The following is an 18,104-nucleotide window of genomic DNA, read 5'->3' on the forward strand; positions in this document are numbered from 1 at the left end:
AACCCTGGCTGACTTTTTCAGATGATGTCATGTTCTTCTTTGTCTCTGTATAAAGCAGGGGTCCCCAACTGCCGGGCCGTGGACCAGCAACCGGTCTGCACAAACATGCGAAGCCCCATCCGCGGGATGCAGGCAGCACATAAAACCGCGCACCCTCCGTTCCGTGGAAAAACTTCTCTCCACGGAACCGGTCCCTGGTGCCCAAAAGGTTGGGGACCTCTGGTGTAAAGGGCTCCCTAGCATTATAAAACAGCAGAATAACAGAGTCGGAAGTGACTGTGGAGGTCTTCTAGTCCAACCCCCTGCTCAAGCAGGAAACCCTATACCAGTGATGGCGAACCTTTTAGAGACTGAGTGCCCAAAAACCGCCTCCACTCCATCCCGCCCCATTCCACCTGTTCCACCCCGCCCCCATCCTGCCCCTACTCCGCCCCCACCCTGCCCGCCCGCAGGGCCACTCACCACCTCCACGGCCCACTGATCGCCCAGGCGGCCCAGCAGTGCCATGGTGGCCACGCCCTCTGCCCACACCCCACAGCATCAACTGCACGCGACGGGACGTGAGGGCGAAGTCTTGTCCCCGCTGCCCAGCTGCAATGTCCTTGGCTGTGCACAGGCCGCGCTTGGGGGTGACTCTCCTACAGGGGGGCTACTGGTGAGGGGGGGTCGGGGGGAGGCGGGGCTGGAACAATGGTGTGCATGCCCACAGAGAGGGCTATGAGTGCCGCCTCTGGTACGCGTGCCATACGTTCGCCACCATTGCCCTATACCATTTTAGACAAATGGCAATCCAATTGCTTCTTAAAAACAAGAGGCAGCCTTTAAGAAAGAACACTGCTTGAATAACCAGTATGATACAGGCTTCAAGCCCCGCCATGCTTAATAGCAGGAGCCATAAACAGGAAAATTGAACAGGTCCTACTTATTGTTTTAAGGTGGAATGAAATTTGGAACTGGGTTATTTAGTTCTGCTACCAATCACTGGTTGATTTGTTCGCTGCATTTATATATGAGAACACTTGAGGCAGATTTCCAGAGGGCTTCTGCTGATTTTTAGTCCCAGATCTCATTTCTGGGAAATGGGTTGTAAATGGGAATTTAATTGACCCAAGGAGCTGTGGTTTGATGGAGATTTGGAGCAGGGTCTTCACAGTCCAAGGTGGGCAGCTTAATTGAGTCCCACTAAAAGTTCCTGGTCTGACCAAAAGCATCCTTCTGTTTTGTTTTGTTTTGTTTTTAATGCTGCTGTTTAATTAATGACCAGGCTTAAATCACTCTACTTTGGACACAGGAAAGGAGGCGATGGCGAAGCGCTTCTGAAAAACCTGGCCAAGAAAATGGCAGAGACTTCTCCAGGCAGTTGCCGAGAGAGAAAAACTAATCTGAAGGCACCCAAATAATATAATTAGTCCTCGGCTTACAGCCACAACTGAGCTCAACATTTTTGTTGCGAAGTGAGGCATTTGTTAAGTGAGTTTTATCCCATTTTATAACGTTGCTTGCCACAGACGTTAAGTAACACAGTTGTTAAGTGGATCTGGCTTTCCCTGTTGACTCTGCTTTGTCAGAAGGTCACAAAAGGAGATCACGTGACCCCGGGACACTGTGACCGTCATAAATATGAGTCGGTTGCCAAGCGTCTGGATTTTGTGGGGATGCTGCAATGGTCCTAAGTATGAAAAATGATTGTAAGTCGCTTTTTCAGTGTCGTTGTAAATTCAAAGGGTCACTAAACTAGCTGTTGTAAGTCAAGGTTTGAGCCATTCAACTTGGAGATGTCCTTATGGCGGATTTGGTTAATGAAGAAAGAAAGGAATTAAAATACTAAATCATTGTTCTATTTGTCTGTCTGTCTCTTGTTTGTCTGTTTCGATTTGGCCATCATATTCTGCTTGGCTTAGGATTCTAATTAGCGGCAACAATTGAGGTTTGGTAATGAGTTAGCTATAACAACTACTAATGAGCTTCTTTCACCGGGACTTCTAATTAGCACTTCAAAAGCTCTGTTTGGCTTGCGGAATTAGCTGTACATCATTCAGCAATCAAGTGTTTTGTGACAAACGCAACAAGGTTTTTGAAGCAAGGCTGAATGGGCGGGATGCTTTCAAATTGCTATGGCACACAATCTCTTCATTGTGTGTGTGTGTGCGCGCGCGCACACGTGTGTGTGTGTGTGTGTGTGTGTGTGCGTGTGTGTGTGTGTGTGTGTGTGTGTGTGTGTGTGTGTGTAGGAAGCAATCCAGGTTATTATTTTGTATATATATTTTTCTCCCCCTTGTAGGAAAAAAGCAAGGAAGCCATGGAGAGGTAAAATTCTGTACTCCAAATCCTGCATTTTGTATTTGAATACTAAGCCAGTTTTGGAGGGATGGTGGAAATACGTTCTGCAAAGCAAAAATGATTGTCTCTCATTTATGCCTCACTATTCTTGGTTGAGTATTTATTTCTTTAAGAGGCTTGCATCTCCCTTTCCTCATTTTGAGTGAAATAAAGGTGCAAAAGAGGCACGGTCAGCCATTTTTAGAACAGCTCTCCCCTCAAAGTTGTGCAAGAAATTGGCCAGTGTTTCTAGGAGCATGAATTCAATGAGCGTTCTGGGTTGGTACTGAGATGGAGACTGCTACAAAATACAAGGACTTCCGTTCCCTCTTTTTTCCTTCCTTCCTTTCTTTTAAGTAGGCTAGATGGGGTAATCAACAAAAGGATGGGATATGATAGGTCTCTGAAGTTAGCAGAAGTTAAAAGAAAAAAGCTACTTTACAAGAGTTAAAGACTATCACTTAATCCTTCCAACCTATCACTGTCCAGATGTTTGAGAACTGCAGCTCAAAGAATGGAGGATCATCTACCAGCCGGCTGAGACATCTGGGGATTGTAGTGCCCACATATTTCAAGGAAGGCAGGTTTGTTGTTGTTGTTAATTGCGAAGTCGTGTCCGACCCATCGCGACCCCATGGACAACGTTCCTCCAGATCTTCCTGTCCTCTACCATCTTCTGGAGTCCATTTAAATTCACACCTACTGCTTCAGTGACTCCATCCAGCCATCTCATTCTCTGTCGTCCCCTTCTTCTATTGCCCTCAATCTTTCCCAGCATTAGGCCCTTCTCCAGTGAGTCCTTCTTCTCATTAGGTGGCCAAAGTATTTGAGTTTCAACTTCAGGATCTGGCCTTCTAAAGAGCAGTCAGGGTTGATCTCCTCTAGGACTGACCAGTTTGAACGCCTTGCAGTCCAAGGGACTCGCAGGAGTCTTCTCCAGCACCATAGTTCAGAGGCCTCAATTCTTTGGCGCTCAGCCTTTCTTATGGTCCAACTTTCACAGCCATACATTGCAACTGGGGAAACCATGGCCTGGACTATACGCACTTTTGTTGGCAGGGTGATGTCTCCGCTGAAGGCAGGTTGGATGCAAGCAATATTAGCAGAACCTCAAAGACAGGGGCGTAGAACCTACTTTTAAGACTTGTGGACTTTAACTCCCAGAATTCCCCAGCCAGAATTCTGGGAGATGAAGACCACAAGTTTTCAAGATTAGATAAAGTTGGCAAGATGAAAAGGACAGCTCTTAATATAAGTATTGTCCACTAGATGGTGGTAGGAAGACTGCAAAAAAAAAAACCAAAACAAAACCCAAGTCCACCCACACAAGAATTCCTTGGGAAAAAAATAATTTGAAACGCTGCCCAGATTTCTCCAGGCATCCACCTGTAATTCACAATTTCAGCCCAATTGGAAGAGGATCTGATGCCCACGGTTTGCCAGGGCCCACAGAAGGCCTGCCCAGATGGTGCCATGCTACTTGAGAATCCAACATGCTCCAATGACGATTCTTGCACCCGAAACAGACCCTGGTTCCTGCCTGCCAGGATTTGTGCTTTAGGCGCACGCAATCCAAAGTAGGGTGTAATGTGAATTTAGTGGGTCTTCAAAAGAAGGGGCGGTTGGGGGCATAGAATGAGAAGCATGGGTCTGTGGGGTTCATCCTAGGTCAGGATTGCAATCCTTTGTACACCCCCTTCTTTTGTCCCAAAGATGCTTTTTCACAAGGCAACTGGCCTTTGTTGTTTTCTTTTGAAAGTTGCCTTGTGAAAAAGCATCTTTGGGACAACGAGGACCTGATGATGACTGAGAACCTCCATAGATCCCCCTTCTTTTGTGACCACACAGTTGGAGAATCGGATCAAAGATTGATGGAAAGATAGATGGATTGATGGATGGTTGGTATTTATGGGCTACCCAACTTCAGTGGATTCTGAGCAGTGGAGAAAGCGAAAAACAAAACAGACGAAGCTAACTAACACGTTCAATGCACGGTTGTTGCGATCCTCTCTCTTTACAAGCACAATTCACAGGCTGCCTGCTTTTCATTTTATCTTGGTTTACAAAGGACAGGGTCATCCCTCATTTTTATCCAGCACGCAACACGCAACCTGGCCACGCAACCCATAGCGTGAAACTCGGCAGAGTCACACTGCAATTTGTGCTCACAAGGAACCAGATTGATTCTGCTTGGGCTGTCAGCACACAGACACACCCAACACCCCAACACACAATGCACGAAACAAACCGATGGAGCCTTGTTGGGGTCGGAATGGAGGACTCTGTCCTTGAATCTTAAATACTGGGGGGGGGGGAGGAAAGGAAAGCTGGAATATGAATGTGCTCTCTGCGGAAATGAAGTTTGAACTCAAAAGTTTTCCCTGTTTTTTTGGCTCATTCTTTAGGTATGTAGGAAGATTTGAACCCAGTCATGTTTGACCCCAGAAGTGGAAATATTGAGCAGATGTTGGAGTGGGGATTTGAAATAGATAAGACTTCAAAAAGCTTCACTGGGAATTGGCCATATAGAATGAATAGGCTGAGTTTGTTAAACCAAGGTTCTCTTTCCTTTCCTTTCCTTCTTTCCTCTCCTCCTCTTCCTCCCTTCCTCTTTCCCCTTCCCTTTTTCCTTTCCTTTCTTCTCTTCCTTTTCCCCTTCTTTCCTTCCTTTCTTCCTTTTTGTCTTTTTCCTTTCCTTTCCTTCTTTCTTCCTTTTTCCTTTCCTTTCTTTCTTTCCTCTCCTCCTCCTCTTTCCCCTTTCCCCTTCCCTTTTTCCTTTCTTCTCTTTTCCTTTCCCCCCTCCTTCCTTCCTTTTTTGTCTTGTTCCTTTCCTTCTTTCCTTTCCTTTTTTCCTTTTTCCTTTCCTTCTTTCCTCTCCTCCTCCTCCCTTTCCCCTTCCCTTTTTCATTTCCTTTCCTCTCTTTTCCTTTTCGCCTCCCTCCCTCCCTTCCCTTCCCTTCCTTCCTTCTCCTTCCCTCCTTCTCCTTCCTTTCCTTTCCTTTTCCTTCTTTACTCCTGAGGATTACCTGGAGAAGTCCCTCCTGTTTTCTCAGCAAGGTTTTTCAGAAGTGCTTTGCCCTTGTCTCCCTCCCAGGGCTGAGACAGAGCGACTGGCCCAAGGTCACCCAGCTGGCTTAGTGTGAGACTAGAACTCACCGTGTGCTTTCTAGCTTGATGCCTCTACACCAAAGTGGGGCTCAAGGCCACATCAACAATTGGGAATACAAACTGTCTACCTAAAAGCACCACAACAATGAACAGCATCATTTAAAGAAGAATAGTGCTTGCGCATCTGAAAATTCCTGTGCCTTTTTGCTACCCTTTGACATGCCGGCACGCACCGTTTTTATTTATCCAATTTCCACCCCAGCCATCTCTCCAAAGTGACTCTTTTGGTGAATTGTTTCGTTTTAGTGAATTCACACAACGCTGCTCCATTCTGGGAAAGAAAATCACTCCTTCTCCTCTCTCTTTCTCTCTCTTTTTCAATCTGAGCAATCCAGGTGGATGGCTTTTGTCGCTCAAAGGAGTGCAAAAAGGCCAAATAGATTTCACAAACTGGTGTGGTGGATGTAGGCCATTTAGGGGAAGCCATCCTGAGCATTATAATGGTGGATTACACCCAATAGTAGCTAACCTGCTAACAAAGTTATAGGAGACCCAGGGAGGGACAAAGGGGAAAGCAGCAACACCTACTCTGTGGTGTCGTGCTGCAAATCCTTGACTTACATGCTTGCATCCAGTGCTAGGACACAACTAGGAAAAGTTGAGCATTGCATTGACTCTTGTTTGATCAACTGTTGTAAGTCGAGGACTACCTGTACTTTATCACTTTTTTCCTTTTTTGGGGAGGGGTCGTCAAGATTTTGACACCTTGCTAGGCGACTGGTGGTACTCGGATGTTGCCGTATCCTAAAAGTGGTACAATGGGTGAGAAGGTTGAAAAGCCCTGACCTAGATAGTCCACCTAGATCAGTGGTTCTCAACCTTTTTAATGCCGCGACCCCCAACCGGTTGTAAGTCGAAGACTACTCAACCGGTCGTAAGTCGAGGACTACTCAACTGGTGCAGCACCGTTTGCAGAATGGGACTTTTGGCGTGCTCAGCAGGGCAGAGACAGCCTGGACAATTCCTATTGGCTTTTGAAAGCCAATAGAATTAGACTCTATTCAAGAGAGTCTATTCTATTGGCTTTCAAAAGCCAATAGAATAAAAGGGAGGAGCACAGCTAAGGAAAAGGGGGAAAAATGGCAGACTGCGTTGTTTGGCGACCCCCCGTGAAATGGTCGTTCGATCCCAAATGGGGTCCCGACCCACAGGTTGAGAACCGCTGACCTAGATAGTCCACCTAGATATGGAATAGGTGAGCTCTAATACCTTGCTCCTTGTGTGTCTGTTTTTTACATTAAGATTGATGGAACACCCATGGCCTTAATTTAGCCAGTGGTGGGTCTGGAAACCCAAATGATTTTATCCAGCTCCAAGTTTTGCTGATGTCAGCTTGATGGTCATGGAGCTGAAAGTTATGAGCTGGAAGTAAGCCTGAGGTCTAGAGATAATGTAGCCATAATAGCCAAGAATGAACTAAATGGGTTCACAATCAAATACTCGTTATCTCTCTGAAAGCTTTAAAGCCAAGCAACTTCGCTCTGTGACGTTGCTAGGAAGCGAGGAGCATTACAAACTGGGAAAAGAAATCACTCACATTATCTCTAGCTGAAGTAAAAGAGGTCTTCTGTTCAGTTTTGGAAGTTGGCCTTGTCCACGGTTCCTTGATAGTCCCAAGCTGTCCCACCAACTCCGTATCCAGGATGGGAAGACCATTTGTGGTTGATGAAGTCAGAAAGACATCTGGCCTCTAGGCAGAACAAAACAAGAAGACATTACGACGGCCAACCGTGAAGAAAATCTTAAAACCCTTGGACATGATTCTAACCGAGGAGGAACTACTAAACGTGCTATATAAAACACACCTACACTATTTGGAGAAATGGCCCACACACCCAAACAAATCATTCAGTCCTAGGTTGCATTAATAGAGGGATAAAATCAAGATCACATGAAGTATTAGTACCGCTTCATAAAGCCTTAGTAAGACCGCACCTGGAATAGCGCATCCAGTTTTGGTCCCCACCATATAAAAAAAGATGTTGAGACTCTTTGTGGGGCTAGAGCAGCGGTTCTCAACCTGTGGGTCGCGACCCCATTTGGGGTCGATCGACCATTTCAAGGGGGTCGCCAAACAACGCGATCCGCCATTTTTTTGTCAGCCGGCGCAGGAGGCGGCGCCGTGCATGTGCGCCGCGCAGGTGGAGGTGCATGGGGGCGGCCCCATGCATGCGCGCCACGCAGGGGGTGCCACCGCACATGTGTGCCATGCAGGGGGCAGCCCCGCGCATGCGCGTCGCCTGCTTATGTCCGGGGTCGCCATATAAAAAGGTTGAGAACCACTGGGCTAGAGGGTAAAACATCTAAAGAATTGTTGCAGGAATTGGGCATGTCCAGTTTAATGGAAATAAGGATGAGGGGTGACATGATAGCAGAGTTCCAATATCTCAGGGGCTGCCACAAAGAAGAAGGGGTCCATCTATTCTCCAAAGCAAGGCAAGACAAGGAACAATGGACGGAAACTAATCAAGGAGAGAAGCAACCTGGAACAAAGGAGGAATTTCCTGACAGTGAGAACAATTAACCAGTGGAACAACCTGCCTCCAGAAGTTGTGGATGCTCCATCACTGGAAGTTTCTAAGAAGAGACTGGACAGCCACTTGTCTGAAATGGGTCTCCTTCTTGAGCAAGGGTTGGACTAGAAGACCTCCAATTCCCTTCCAATTCTGTTATTCTGTTGAATTTGTTGGAAAACTCCAAGTGTAACCAAATGAAGGATTGTGTATTTTGGTCACAGAACTGAGACTTCCCATCCCGTTGAAGGCTCCCCTTAGTTCAATAAACGTGACAAAATAGACTTTGATTTGCATCAGGAGCTCTGCAGGAGAAAGCACTTATTTGCCACCTGAGGGAATAGAAAGACCCTTCTGGATCCATCCTTAGGCGATGTGTTTCATGTTCTTCTTCGCACTTATTTGCACTTAGTTTTGAAAGACAAAAGACTCCTTATCTGGAAGACAACGTAACCAGCAGGCTTTGATCGTTTGTATCTTGGAAGGTTTTACTACTTAAAGTTGCTGGCTTTCTTTTGATCTTATTCCGTATGAACCTCCACGAAGAAATCCTTCTATTCTGCCTCAATCTTCTGCCTGAATGGGTGACCCACGGGGTCTTTTAAAATCGGACGAGAAAAAAAATGACCTCGCCCCCCCTTTCTACACACCATCTTTCAGGGCACAAAGCTCGACCAAGCCTATTTAGCAAAATATCCAGGAGGAGCACCAATACAGATAGTCCTTGATTTACAAGCGTTCATTTAGCCAGTGTTCAGTTACAAAGGCCCTGAAAATAATAATAATAATAATAATAATAATAATAACAACAACAACAACAACAACAACAACTGGAGCACCACTTGAACACAATTGGCATTGACAAATTCGCCTCCTAGTCAATTGCAAAAGGCGGCCTTATTAGGAACTGCTTCCATCCTGCGACGATATCTGTAATACCATCAAACATCCACATCTGCCTATCCCAGGTCCTGGTAAGGACTCGATAGGTAGACAAAATGCCAAATCCAGTCTGAACATCTGGCTGACAGTGCGATGATCGATAATAATAATAATAATAATAATAATAATAATAATAATAATAATAATAATAAAGTTGGAAGGGACCTTGGAGGTCTTCTAGTCCAACCCCCTGCTCAGGCAGGAAACTCTATACCTTTTCAGACAAATGGCTGTCCAGTCTCTTCTTAAAAACTTCCAGTGTTGGAGCATTCACTGCTTCTGGAGGCAGATTGTTCCACTGGTTAATTGTTCTCACTGTCAGGAAGTTTCTCCTTAGTTCCAGGTTGCTTCTCTCCTTGATTAGTTTCCATCTGTTGCTTCTTGTCCTGCCTTTAGGTCAGTGATGGCGAACCTTTTAGAGACTGAGTGCCCAAACTGCAACCCAAAACCCACTTATGTATTGTCGGGTGCCGGGTGGGTGTGGCCCATTGGGTGGGCGTGGCTGGGGTGGTAACGGCAAACTGGGTGGGACTAAAATGTTCAATCAATCAATTCCAACTTTGCAAGATCTTTTTTTTTCCCGCAAGAAGTTGAAATTAACTGATTGAACTTTTTTTTTTTTTTTGCATACGACGGCGGAGGCCTAAAGCGAAAAGGTTTTATAAAACCCAGCGGAAGGCCTAGGACTGGGGCAATGGCACGCACACCCACAGAGAGGACTCTGAGTGCCACCTCTAGCACCCGTGCCATCGGTTCGCCACCACTGCTTTAGGTGCTTTGGAGAATAGCTTGACTCCCTCTTCTTTGGGACAGCCCCTGAGATATTGGAACTCTGCTCTCACGTCCCCCCTCATCCTTCTCTTATAAACTAACTAACTAGCTAGCCAGCTAGCTAACTACCTACCTACTACCTACCTACCAAGGCAGCCACACAACAGTGACTCAATGGTTCCCGAGTTGAGCGTAGCTGTGCAAATCCTGCCATGGAGAGGCATCGAAGGAGCATAACAAAATGACAGATGCTCCTCAGCAAACAGAGGTGGGTGGCTAATTAAGGAGAATTCCATCAAGGGCCAAGGCAACCTCTCCGTGCCCAGCAATGTGATTTCTTCATTTTCTACAACTCTAGGGCTGACTGGTTTAAATTGGCTGCCCCGTGAGCCTGGCAGCAAAGTGGCTACCGCCAATTCCGACACCGTGACTGCAGGCCGTGATGGCTTATTTGAGTCTTAATGGGGAAGAAGGTAGGACGGCTATGCCCATTCTTGGATTCATCTTCTTAAATCCTCCATCTCTCTGGACATGGAGGAGAAGGGCAAGCAGAATAACAGAATAACAAACCGAATAACAGAATACTATGCTTCCATGTTGAAACCACCAAAGCACTTCCGTGGGGAAAGGAGCCGTGGTGGTGTGGTGGTTAAAATTCAGATAAGATAAGATAACCTTTATTGTCATTTTTTTTACTGTGGGCACACTGGCACCCATTAAAAATGAAATTCTGTTGCCTGCTCTCCAAAGTGTACACATACACAACACACATATAAACATGCTATATACAACATATGCATGCATACCTACACCCTTACATATAAATACATATAAATATTAATCACTGTCCATCTTGAATACATAGCAGCTTGCCTTCAGAAATTGCAGGTGCTCCATCACTGGAGGTTTTTAAGAAGAGATTGGACAGTCATTTGTTTGAGATGGCAAAGGTTCTCCTGCTTGAGCGGGGGGCTGGACTAGAAGACCTCCAAGGTCCCTTCCAACTCTATTCTATTCTATTCTATTCTATTCTATTCTATTCTATTCTATTCTATTCTATTCTATTCTATTCTAACTCTACGCTATTCTAACTCTATTCTAATTCTAATTCTAATTCTAATTCTATTCTATTCTATTCTATTCTATTCTATTCTATTCTATTCTATTCTATTCTATTCTAAGAGAGGAAGCTTGAGATTAAGGGTACCATTTGCCCAGTACATCCCCCTCTACATATTTCATTCAGCTGGGGAGCAAAGCTTGACCTCAGCCAACCTTCCTTGGCATCAACTAGCAGGCTTTCGGCTGGCAAGTGTCAATTAAGTCCAGATAGCTCCCCACCCTCAAAAAAGGACTTCCCACAAAAGGCAGACCTCATTGCCAATCCCGCCAAGCCAACCAGCCAGATGGGGCCCAGAATCGACTGAAATTACTACCGCTTTCCCATCTGATCAAAAAAGGGAGCAAGCCTTGGCCAACGAGGCTTGCCACGTCTGTCCCCTAATTCAATTAATTTCCCCCTAAAACTTCCTCTGGGAACAGCTGGCGGAAACCGGCAAATTTTCTCCAACAAAGACATTCATTTTTCTCCCTGCTCTCCACTTCGCCGTGGCCTCGCTGTCTGCCACTCATTAGCTGTCTAACAAAGCGAAGCCGGTGGAGTCAGTAGTAATTCTATCACTGCTCTATAATTTCCACAGCAATCACGACTTCTAACGATGCTGGGAAGGGTTGGGGGGGAATGGGGGCTGCAGGAGGAGGGCTGCTGCTCCGAAGAACAACATTCTACCGAGAAAACAACCTGAGATAGGAGAGCACGCATGGATGTATCTATCTATACAGGCACTCCTTGACTTACGGACCACGAAGAATTTCTGTTGCTAAGCAAGGCGGCTGTTCAGTGACTTGCGCCTGATTCTATGACCGTTTTTGGTCATAAGCAAATCACGGCAGTTGTAAAGAGAATCCTGCGGATGTTAAGTGAATCGGCTGCCAACCTATTGCCTGATGGGGCGGGGGAGGGGCAAAGTGAGAAATGGGCAGGGCTGCTTATAGAGTTCACAGACTCAAAAGTTTATTAAAGTATAGCTATCAGGAGTGAGCTGCAACGTTTTGTGTGACCAACAGAGGGCAGCAAAGCAGTATGGAATAACTGCAGGGTTACTCTTCGCTACCGCCTAGTGGTCATGTGAAGAATGCTCAGGTCTGCTACGGAGGAGGAGGAGGAGGAGGAGGAGGAGGAAGAGGAGGTGGTGGAGGAGAAGAAGGAGAAGAAGGTAGTAGTAGTAGTAGTAGTAGTAGTAGTAGTAGTAGTATTTGGGGGGCTGCAGGCAGCTGGTGGACTGACCACCCCTGGCAGGACATCATCCTACATTATCCTTTAATTTATGTACTCCCCCTTACCCACCCTGCACTTAGCCATCCATCAGCACCTGTCACCGGGGAAAGAGCCCGCAACACATGGCAGCATATTGAATTGCATCGTGATCTGCCAAGATCTCCTTTTGTGTATTTAAAAAAGGAAATGAAAGGAAAAGATGGGCGGGGAAGAGAGGGGGGTAGAATCATGTTAAACCAGTTTAACATGACTGCAAGCATGAAAAAAAGAAATGACAGCTTAAGATCCCTATTTCTTTTAGAATTAATTAACCTCCCATGGATGACTTTAGAAAGCTCCATAGACGTTCCTGAGCCAAGGCTCTCTCTCTCTCTCTCTCTCTCTCTCTCCCTCTCTCTCTCCCACACACCCTCTCCCTCTCTTTTTCTCTCCCTCTCTGCCTCTTTCATTCATTCTGCCTCTCTCTCTTTCTCTCCATCTCCATCTTTCTCTCTCCCTCTGCCTTTCTTTCATTCTGCCTTTCTCTCCGTCTCCCTCTCTCCCTCTCTCTGCCCTTTCTCTTTCTCCCTCCCTCTCTTTCTCTCTCCCTTTCTCTGCCTCTCTCTCTCACCCCCCCCTGTTATGTGTGTATGTGTGTGTATTTATTAACACCAGTGGGGGAGGGACTCCTCAACCGACAGTCCTTCCGAGATCAAAACAATAATCAGCTAAATGAATTCTGCAGCATTTTCCCGCATGACCAGGAGTGATAATTTAGTGCAGCAGCCAGCTGGAAGAAAAGCGGATTAATTCTGCACTTACCGACACCCCTGTGAATAATTCATCACATGAAGCCCCTCTCCCAAGTGCTTCCTCAGACAGTCCAGGCCAAACTGTGTGTGTGTGGGGGTGGGGAGCGCTCTGGATGAAAAGAGCAATGGAATTCACCAGCCAGACCTAAGTCTGGCCCAAGTTAGGAAAGAGGAACGCAAAAGCATCACTGCTTCCTGCAAGTCTTAGTAGATGGATCACCACCAGTATGCACCTGTGGCTCCTCCTTACATCTAATTGGCTGAATCTTCAAAAGTTCTCCTGGTCCACTTGAGGATCTCCAGCAGATAACAATCCTCAGAGCCTGGCTCCAGAACTCAGCTCAGAAACATAACCTTGGAGCAATGACTTGATCCTTCCGTGGTTCCCAGGAGCTTCCATGTCTTTGTGGGCTGGTGTGAAGGGCAGCGTTTCTAGGCAAGATCCACCTCTTTTTATATCAGCGGTTCTCAACCTGTGGGTCGGGACCCCATTTGGGGTCGAACAACCATTTCACGGGGGTCGCCAAACAACGCAATCCACCATTTCTTCCCCTTTTCCTTAGTTGTGCTACTCCCTTTTATTCTATTGGCTTTTGAAAGCCAATAGAATAGACTCTCTTGAATAGAGTCTAATTCTATTGGCTTTCAAAAGCCAATAGGAATTGTCCAGGCTGTCTCTGCCCTGCTGAGCCCGCCAAAAGTCCCATTCTGCAAATGGTGCTGCACCAGTTGAGTACTCCTCGACTTACGACCGGTTGGGGGTCGCGGCATTAAAAAGATTGAGAACCACTGTTTTATATGAATTATGATGTTGTGTGCACCCATGAAAGAGGTTGAATGTGGGCTGCTTGGCTCATCTTGAAGAACACTTCCCGTCTTGCAAATTGTTCCATCAGGTCCTGTTGTTCGTGGATCCACGGTTGGCTGCAAAATGATTGTGTTTTCTTCTTCTAATTTTCCCTTTTCCCTTTCTTATTTCCACCCCCCCCCCTCCTTCACAATGTAATTTAGCCCTGGCGAGCTGAAGCCAGTCCCTAGCTAGGAATTGCTCTCAACCTCTGTTGTTTCAAGACCGCCAGCCTGCGGAGTGGAGAGAGGGAAGGCAGCCAGGGGGTGCTTTCCAGGGCCATGTCAAACATCATCCATATTCATGAAATGGATTTAGGAGCCACCAATCTCTAGTGGAGTCAGCTGCCCAGCCGCCTGGGGTTTCTAATGCTTTTACGGCGCTTGGGTAGAATCGCAAGGAGCAGAAGGAAGGAAGCTTAATTCAATCCAGCCACAGACCAGGAGACAGGCAGAGGTCTAGCGAGATGGTAGGTTCAAAACAGCAAAAAGATTAGGGAGGTCGTGTGCTTTACCTCCGCAAGAATGCATCTTTAGACAAAAGGCCACATTTGCATAGCTTTCATATGCCAAGCGGCCCTGCACAAGCTTGGAAATACATCGATTTTTGAACAGACGCGATTCCAGGGTACTAGTTGAATGAATATGAATTATTTTGCTCCTGAAAAGAATTGAATTCAAAGCACGGCTAGATTTAGATGCTAGGAAACTTGTTGCGTTATTCCCTTTTCTCCCAACACCATCCTGTCTCTCTCTTTCCTGGCTGAGTCCTCAAAACTGATGTGACTAGGGTCAACTGAGATGGGATAGTTTGTGATTCGGCCTATTGGGGTAACCCACTCGTAGCATTAACAAAAATTGGGCTGTCCCAGTAAGTCAGACATATCAAACACAAGGCCTGGGGGCCAGATGCCGCCCGCGAAGTGGTTTCATGTGACCCATGAAGCCATCCTGGAAACAGTGAGGGAACAGCCCCCGCTGCCTTGGCCCTGGCCAGTTGGGAGCCAATGTACAATTTTGTGGTGGCCATTTATGCTGAAACGCATTCAGTCTTAGCTCCACAAGGCCGTCTGGAAACAGCGAGGAACCAGCCCCTGCCGCGTCGACCCCGCCCCCTGGGTGCATGCTGGGGAGATGTCATCCTTTGTGAGGAATGAAGAAATGGACCATTGCCTGGAAGTGGCCAGCAAATGGCCCTCGCCGACTTCACATATCCGGCTTGATGGGCTCTGCCCTGGTCCCACCCCCTTCTGCCAGAGACCCTCAGATCTGTCCCACTCCTGCCCAGGCCCCCACAGGCACCCTTGATGCGAATGATGTAGAGCTGGCCATGCCCACCCAGTAGGCCGCACCCACCCGGCACCCCAAGGGCAACCGCAATGCTGATGCAGCCCTCAATGAAACTGAGCTTGACACCCCTGCAGTAAGTGATAAAATTTCATAATGTGAATGTAGCTAAAGTGTTTTCTTAACTTAGAGTTTAATGTGTTGTGGGAACTCTCTCTCTCTCTTACCTCTTACTTTTCTCCATACCCCTATTTTTCTGAGATACATGAAACTAGGATGAAAACTATACATTTTCCCAGTCCCGTATCGATTATGACCACTTAGCCCAAGGATTGACTGCAGCCTAGACATTTGACATTTTGATAGGGAGCTACCAGGTCATTGTAAACTGCTGTTTCCTAACCTTACCTCTGAATTGATCAACTGAAGGCCAAGTTGGACAGTTGGGAGCCCACCAGACGTGGTTCTCATAGTGGTATCCTGGGGATATAATAGGCAAAAGGCAAAATCAATTAACCCAGTCCATACAGTATGTAGAATTCATTGTTCAAGTTTCCTTGGAAGAATTCTAAAGCCTTAATAAAACTGATCCTTCTCAACCTTGAAGAATTGCTTGGCTGGGGTAGACTAAAGGGCCAGCTAACTTAAGATGTATTTTCTAAAAAAGGAGACATTCAAAAAATTTGCAAGAAGCATGGGGGAACAAGGACCCATCTCTGTTTATCTTCACAGTATGGTCATCAAAAGTCTGGAAGAACTTCATTTGGTCATCAAGAGTTTCATTCATTCGCTGACGTATTCCAAGAGATAAGCTGAACCCTCTTCCATGACATAACCATGTCATTTGAATTGACAGTTTAAGACTGAACCAATACCAGACTTCAAACTGAGGAACAAGAACCACTGGTGAGTGGGGTCATTGATCTTTGGAAAATAACTGCTCTCCACCTTCCAAGGTTAGATTGGCATCAACCCGGCTGGGTTTAAGAGTGCAGTTATGACTTGGCTGTTTTAAAAGGTCTTTGGGGAAAAGTACGATGGCCGTTTCTACAGTAGTTTTTCCTCTTTCTGGAATGTTGCTGTTTGGCAAGGTACAACAACATTTTTATTATTTTGTGCTGCATTTCTTGTTTTCATCCTTTTATGGCAACTGGAGGACTAAGCTGCTTAGAGTCAGATCACGACTGACGTAGCTCATTAAAATACAGCCAATCAATCAGTGAATCCATCAGTCAATGAGTCATCGAAACTACAGAATCCCCTGGGAATACTAACATAAAACACCTCTTTTGAGTAAAGTAATTCTATCTTGGTTTAGCTTTCTAAGCCAGCTAGAGCTGTCCTACCCATCCCACATTTCAAGCCAGAAGGAAGCTATTGCTACACAATCAGTAAAACTGGAAGAAACTCAACAAATATTACATCTGGCAACAAGTGAGAATTGAAATCCGCAGCTAGACTGCCTCTCCTGCCTAGAATCCCAATGGCTTCTGTTTACAGCAAAGGCCATTTTTAAAGGATCTCGTAGAGTTTCTGGCTCAATCTGGCTTGCGTTGAGAATGAGAGTCATTCCATGAGTTTCCATGTGTGAAGGAGGACTTTGACTCAGGTTTTTCCTGATTCCAATTCAGCAACTGAAGCTTAATTGCAAATAGAACTGGAGACTTTTCTTAAAAGTCTGGACAACCACCTGTCTGAAATGGGTCTCCTGCTTCAACAGGAGGTTGGACTAGGAGACCTCCAAGGTCCCTTCCAGCTCTGCCATTCTATGTTCTGGAACAGTGTTTTCCAATCTGGGCAACTTTGAGATGTCTGGACTTCAATCTCCAGAATTCCCCAACCCACGTGGCTTTTGTTAAGAATTCTGAGAGTTGAAGTCCATACATCTCAAAATTGGCCCAGGGGGAAGAGAAACACTGGAGCACAAATGTGATGGAATTCACCCATTAAAGAAAAAACCCAACATTATTCCAATACAATCTGATTCATCCATTCCTACCTGGATAAGTAGATTTTCTACCCGAATTCCACTTCGGCTGCTATCTGCTGCAAGCTTTCGATAAACTCGGTTGGTCAGTGGCAGCACGGAGTAGCCTAAAAACGGAGATGTGCCTTCCAGATCTTCTCCTGGTGCTGACAGTGTTGGAGAAGAATAAAGAATGGATTAACACCTCTTTAGTGGAAGATGAAAGATCAATTAACCCCTGCTATTCCTCTTCTCTCAGAACCTGCTTTCAGAATTCCAATTCTTCCCAGGTGGACTTCGTTCTGGATTTTAAAGTTGGGATTGAATGTGTGGTTTCTACATTGAACCAATGTCTGGGGATGTTGGACTAGGAGTGGACCTATGATGAATGTTCAAGAATTAGTCTTAAATACCTGAATGTTCTGGAGACATTTGCATCCAAATGGACCTTAGATGGGTTACTATTCAATGAAGCTTGTTAACAAACTGTCAGGTCCTTTGTGGTTTCTGAGCTTGGTTGTTTTCTTGAAGACAATTCATGACCCAACTAGGTAGCAACATCAGTGCTACAAGGGAATGGGTTTATTTCTTCATTTTTAACAATATCCCAATCAAGGAACTACCAACTCAGACAAACAATCCTACAGTAAACAGCCTAATCAAGACCAAGACCAATACTAACAGGGCACGCCACTAGTCTGTAAACAGAGAGCAAACCCCACTGCCTACCAGCGCTGGTGATGTTACCTAGTTGGGTCATGAAACGTCCTCAAGAAACAACCATGGTCAGAAACCACCAAGGACCCCACAGTTCAACCCTGAGCTACAAATATTCTTTTCTATCTTGTTAACTGAACTGGTTATCTAGCTACAAGAGAGTCTTCTATTAGCTCTGGGCCCTATCTTGGATGCTACCATGCCTTACGGTATGGTTCTTATGACGGCCTATGGTCTGGGAAGAGTTGGCCAGCTTCTTGAGCTCATTCCCTCCCTTAGAAAGAAGATGCCAGCTCCTTGTTAGCACACCCTGGGACTTACTCGATTTATAGTATTCAATTAGCAAGGCCGTATCATCTGAAAAAGCAGTAGCACCATCCCTTCCTTGAAACAGGAAGGAAGTATTCCACATGGGCTGTTCAGGAGGTCCACCAAGTGAAGAAACC

The 18,104-nt window shown here is 46.0% G+C and overlaps 1 protein-coding gene and 1 long non-coding RNA gene across 8 annotated transcripts in view; one reads left to right on the forward strand and one right to left on the reverse strand.

Annotated features, from left to right (window-relative positions):
- CCDC33 (coiled-coil domain containing 33) overlaps positions 1–18,104 on the reverse strand; it is a 100,683-nt gene that overhangs the window by 20,041 nt on the left and 62,538 nt on the right. For all 7 annotated transcript variants that reach the window (XM_039337558.1, XM_039337557.1, XM_039337559.1 and 4 more), the window contains 4 exons: positions 17,980–18,103; positions 16,975–17,108; positions 15,384–15,455; positions 7,025–7,177 (listed from right to left, as the gene is read on the reverse strand). In XM_039337558.1, coding sequence (XP_039193492.1) covers positions 7,025–7,177; positions 15,384–15,455; positions 16,975–17,108; positions 17,980–18,103 — 483 coding nt within the window. The remainder of the gene's footprint in view (positions 1–7,024; positions 7,178–15,383; positions 15,456–16,974; positions 17,109–17,979; position 18,104) is intronic.
- LOC120305553 overlaps positions 1–18,104 on the forward strand; it is a 33,474-nt gene that overhangs the window by 9,094 nt on the left and 6,276 nt on the right. The window contains exon 2 of the long non-coding RNA XR_005556069.1: positions 15,708–15,881. This is a non-coding gene — a long non-coding RNA (uncharacterized LOC120305553). The remainder of the gene's footprint in view (positions 1–15,707; positions 15,882–18,104) is intronic.

The sequence above is a fragment of the Crotalus tigris genome, unplaced genomic scaffold, assembly GCF_016545835.1.
Source record: "Crotalus tigris isolate CLP2741 ecotype Arizona unplaced genomic scaffold, ASM1654583v1 scf7180000017683.1919423, whole genome shotgun sequence".
NCBI lineage: Eukaryota > Metazoa > Chordata > Lepidosauria > Squamata > Viperidae > Crotalus > Crotalus tigris.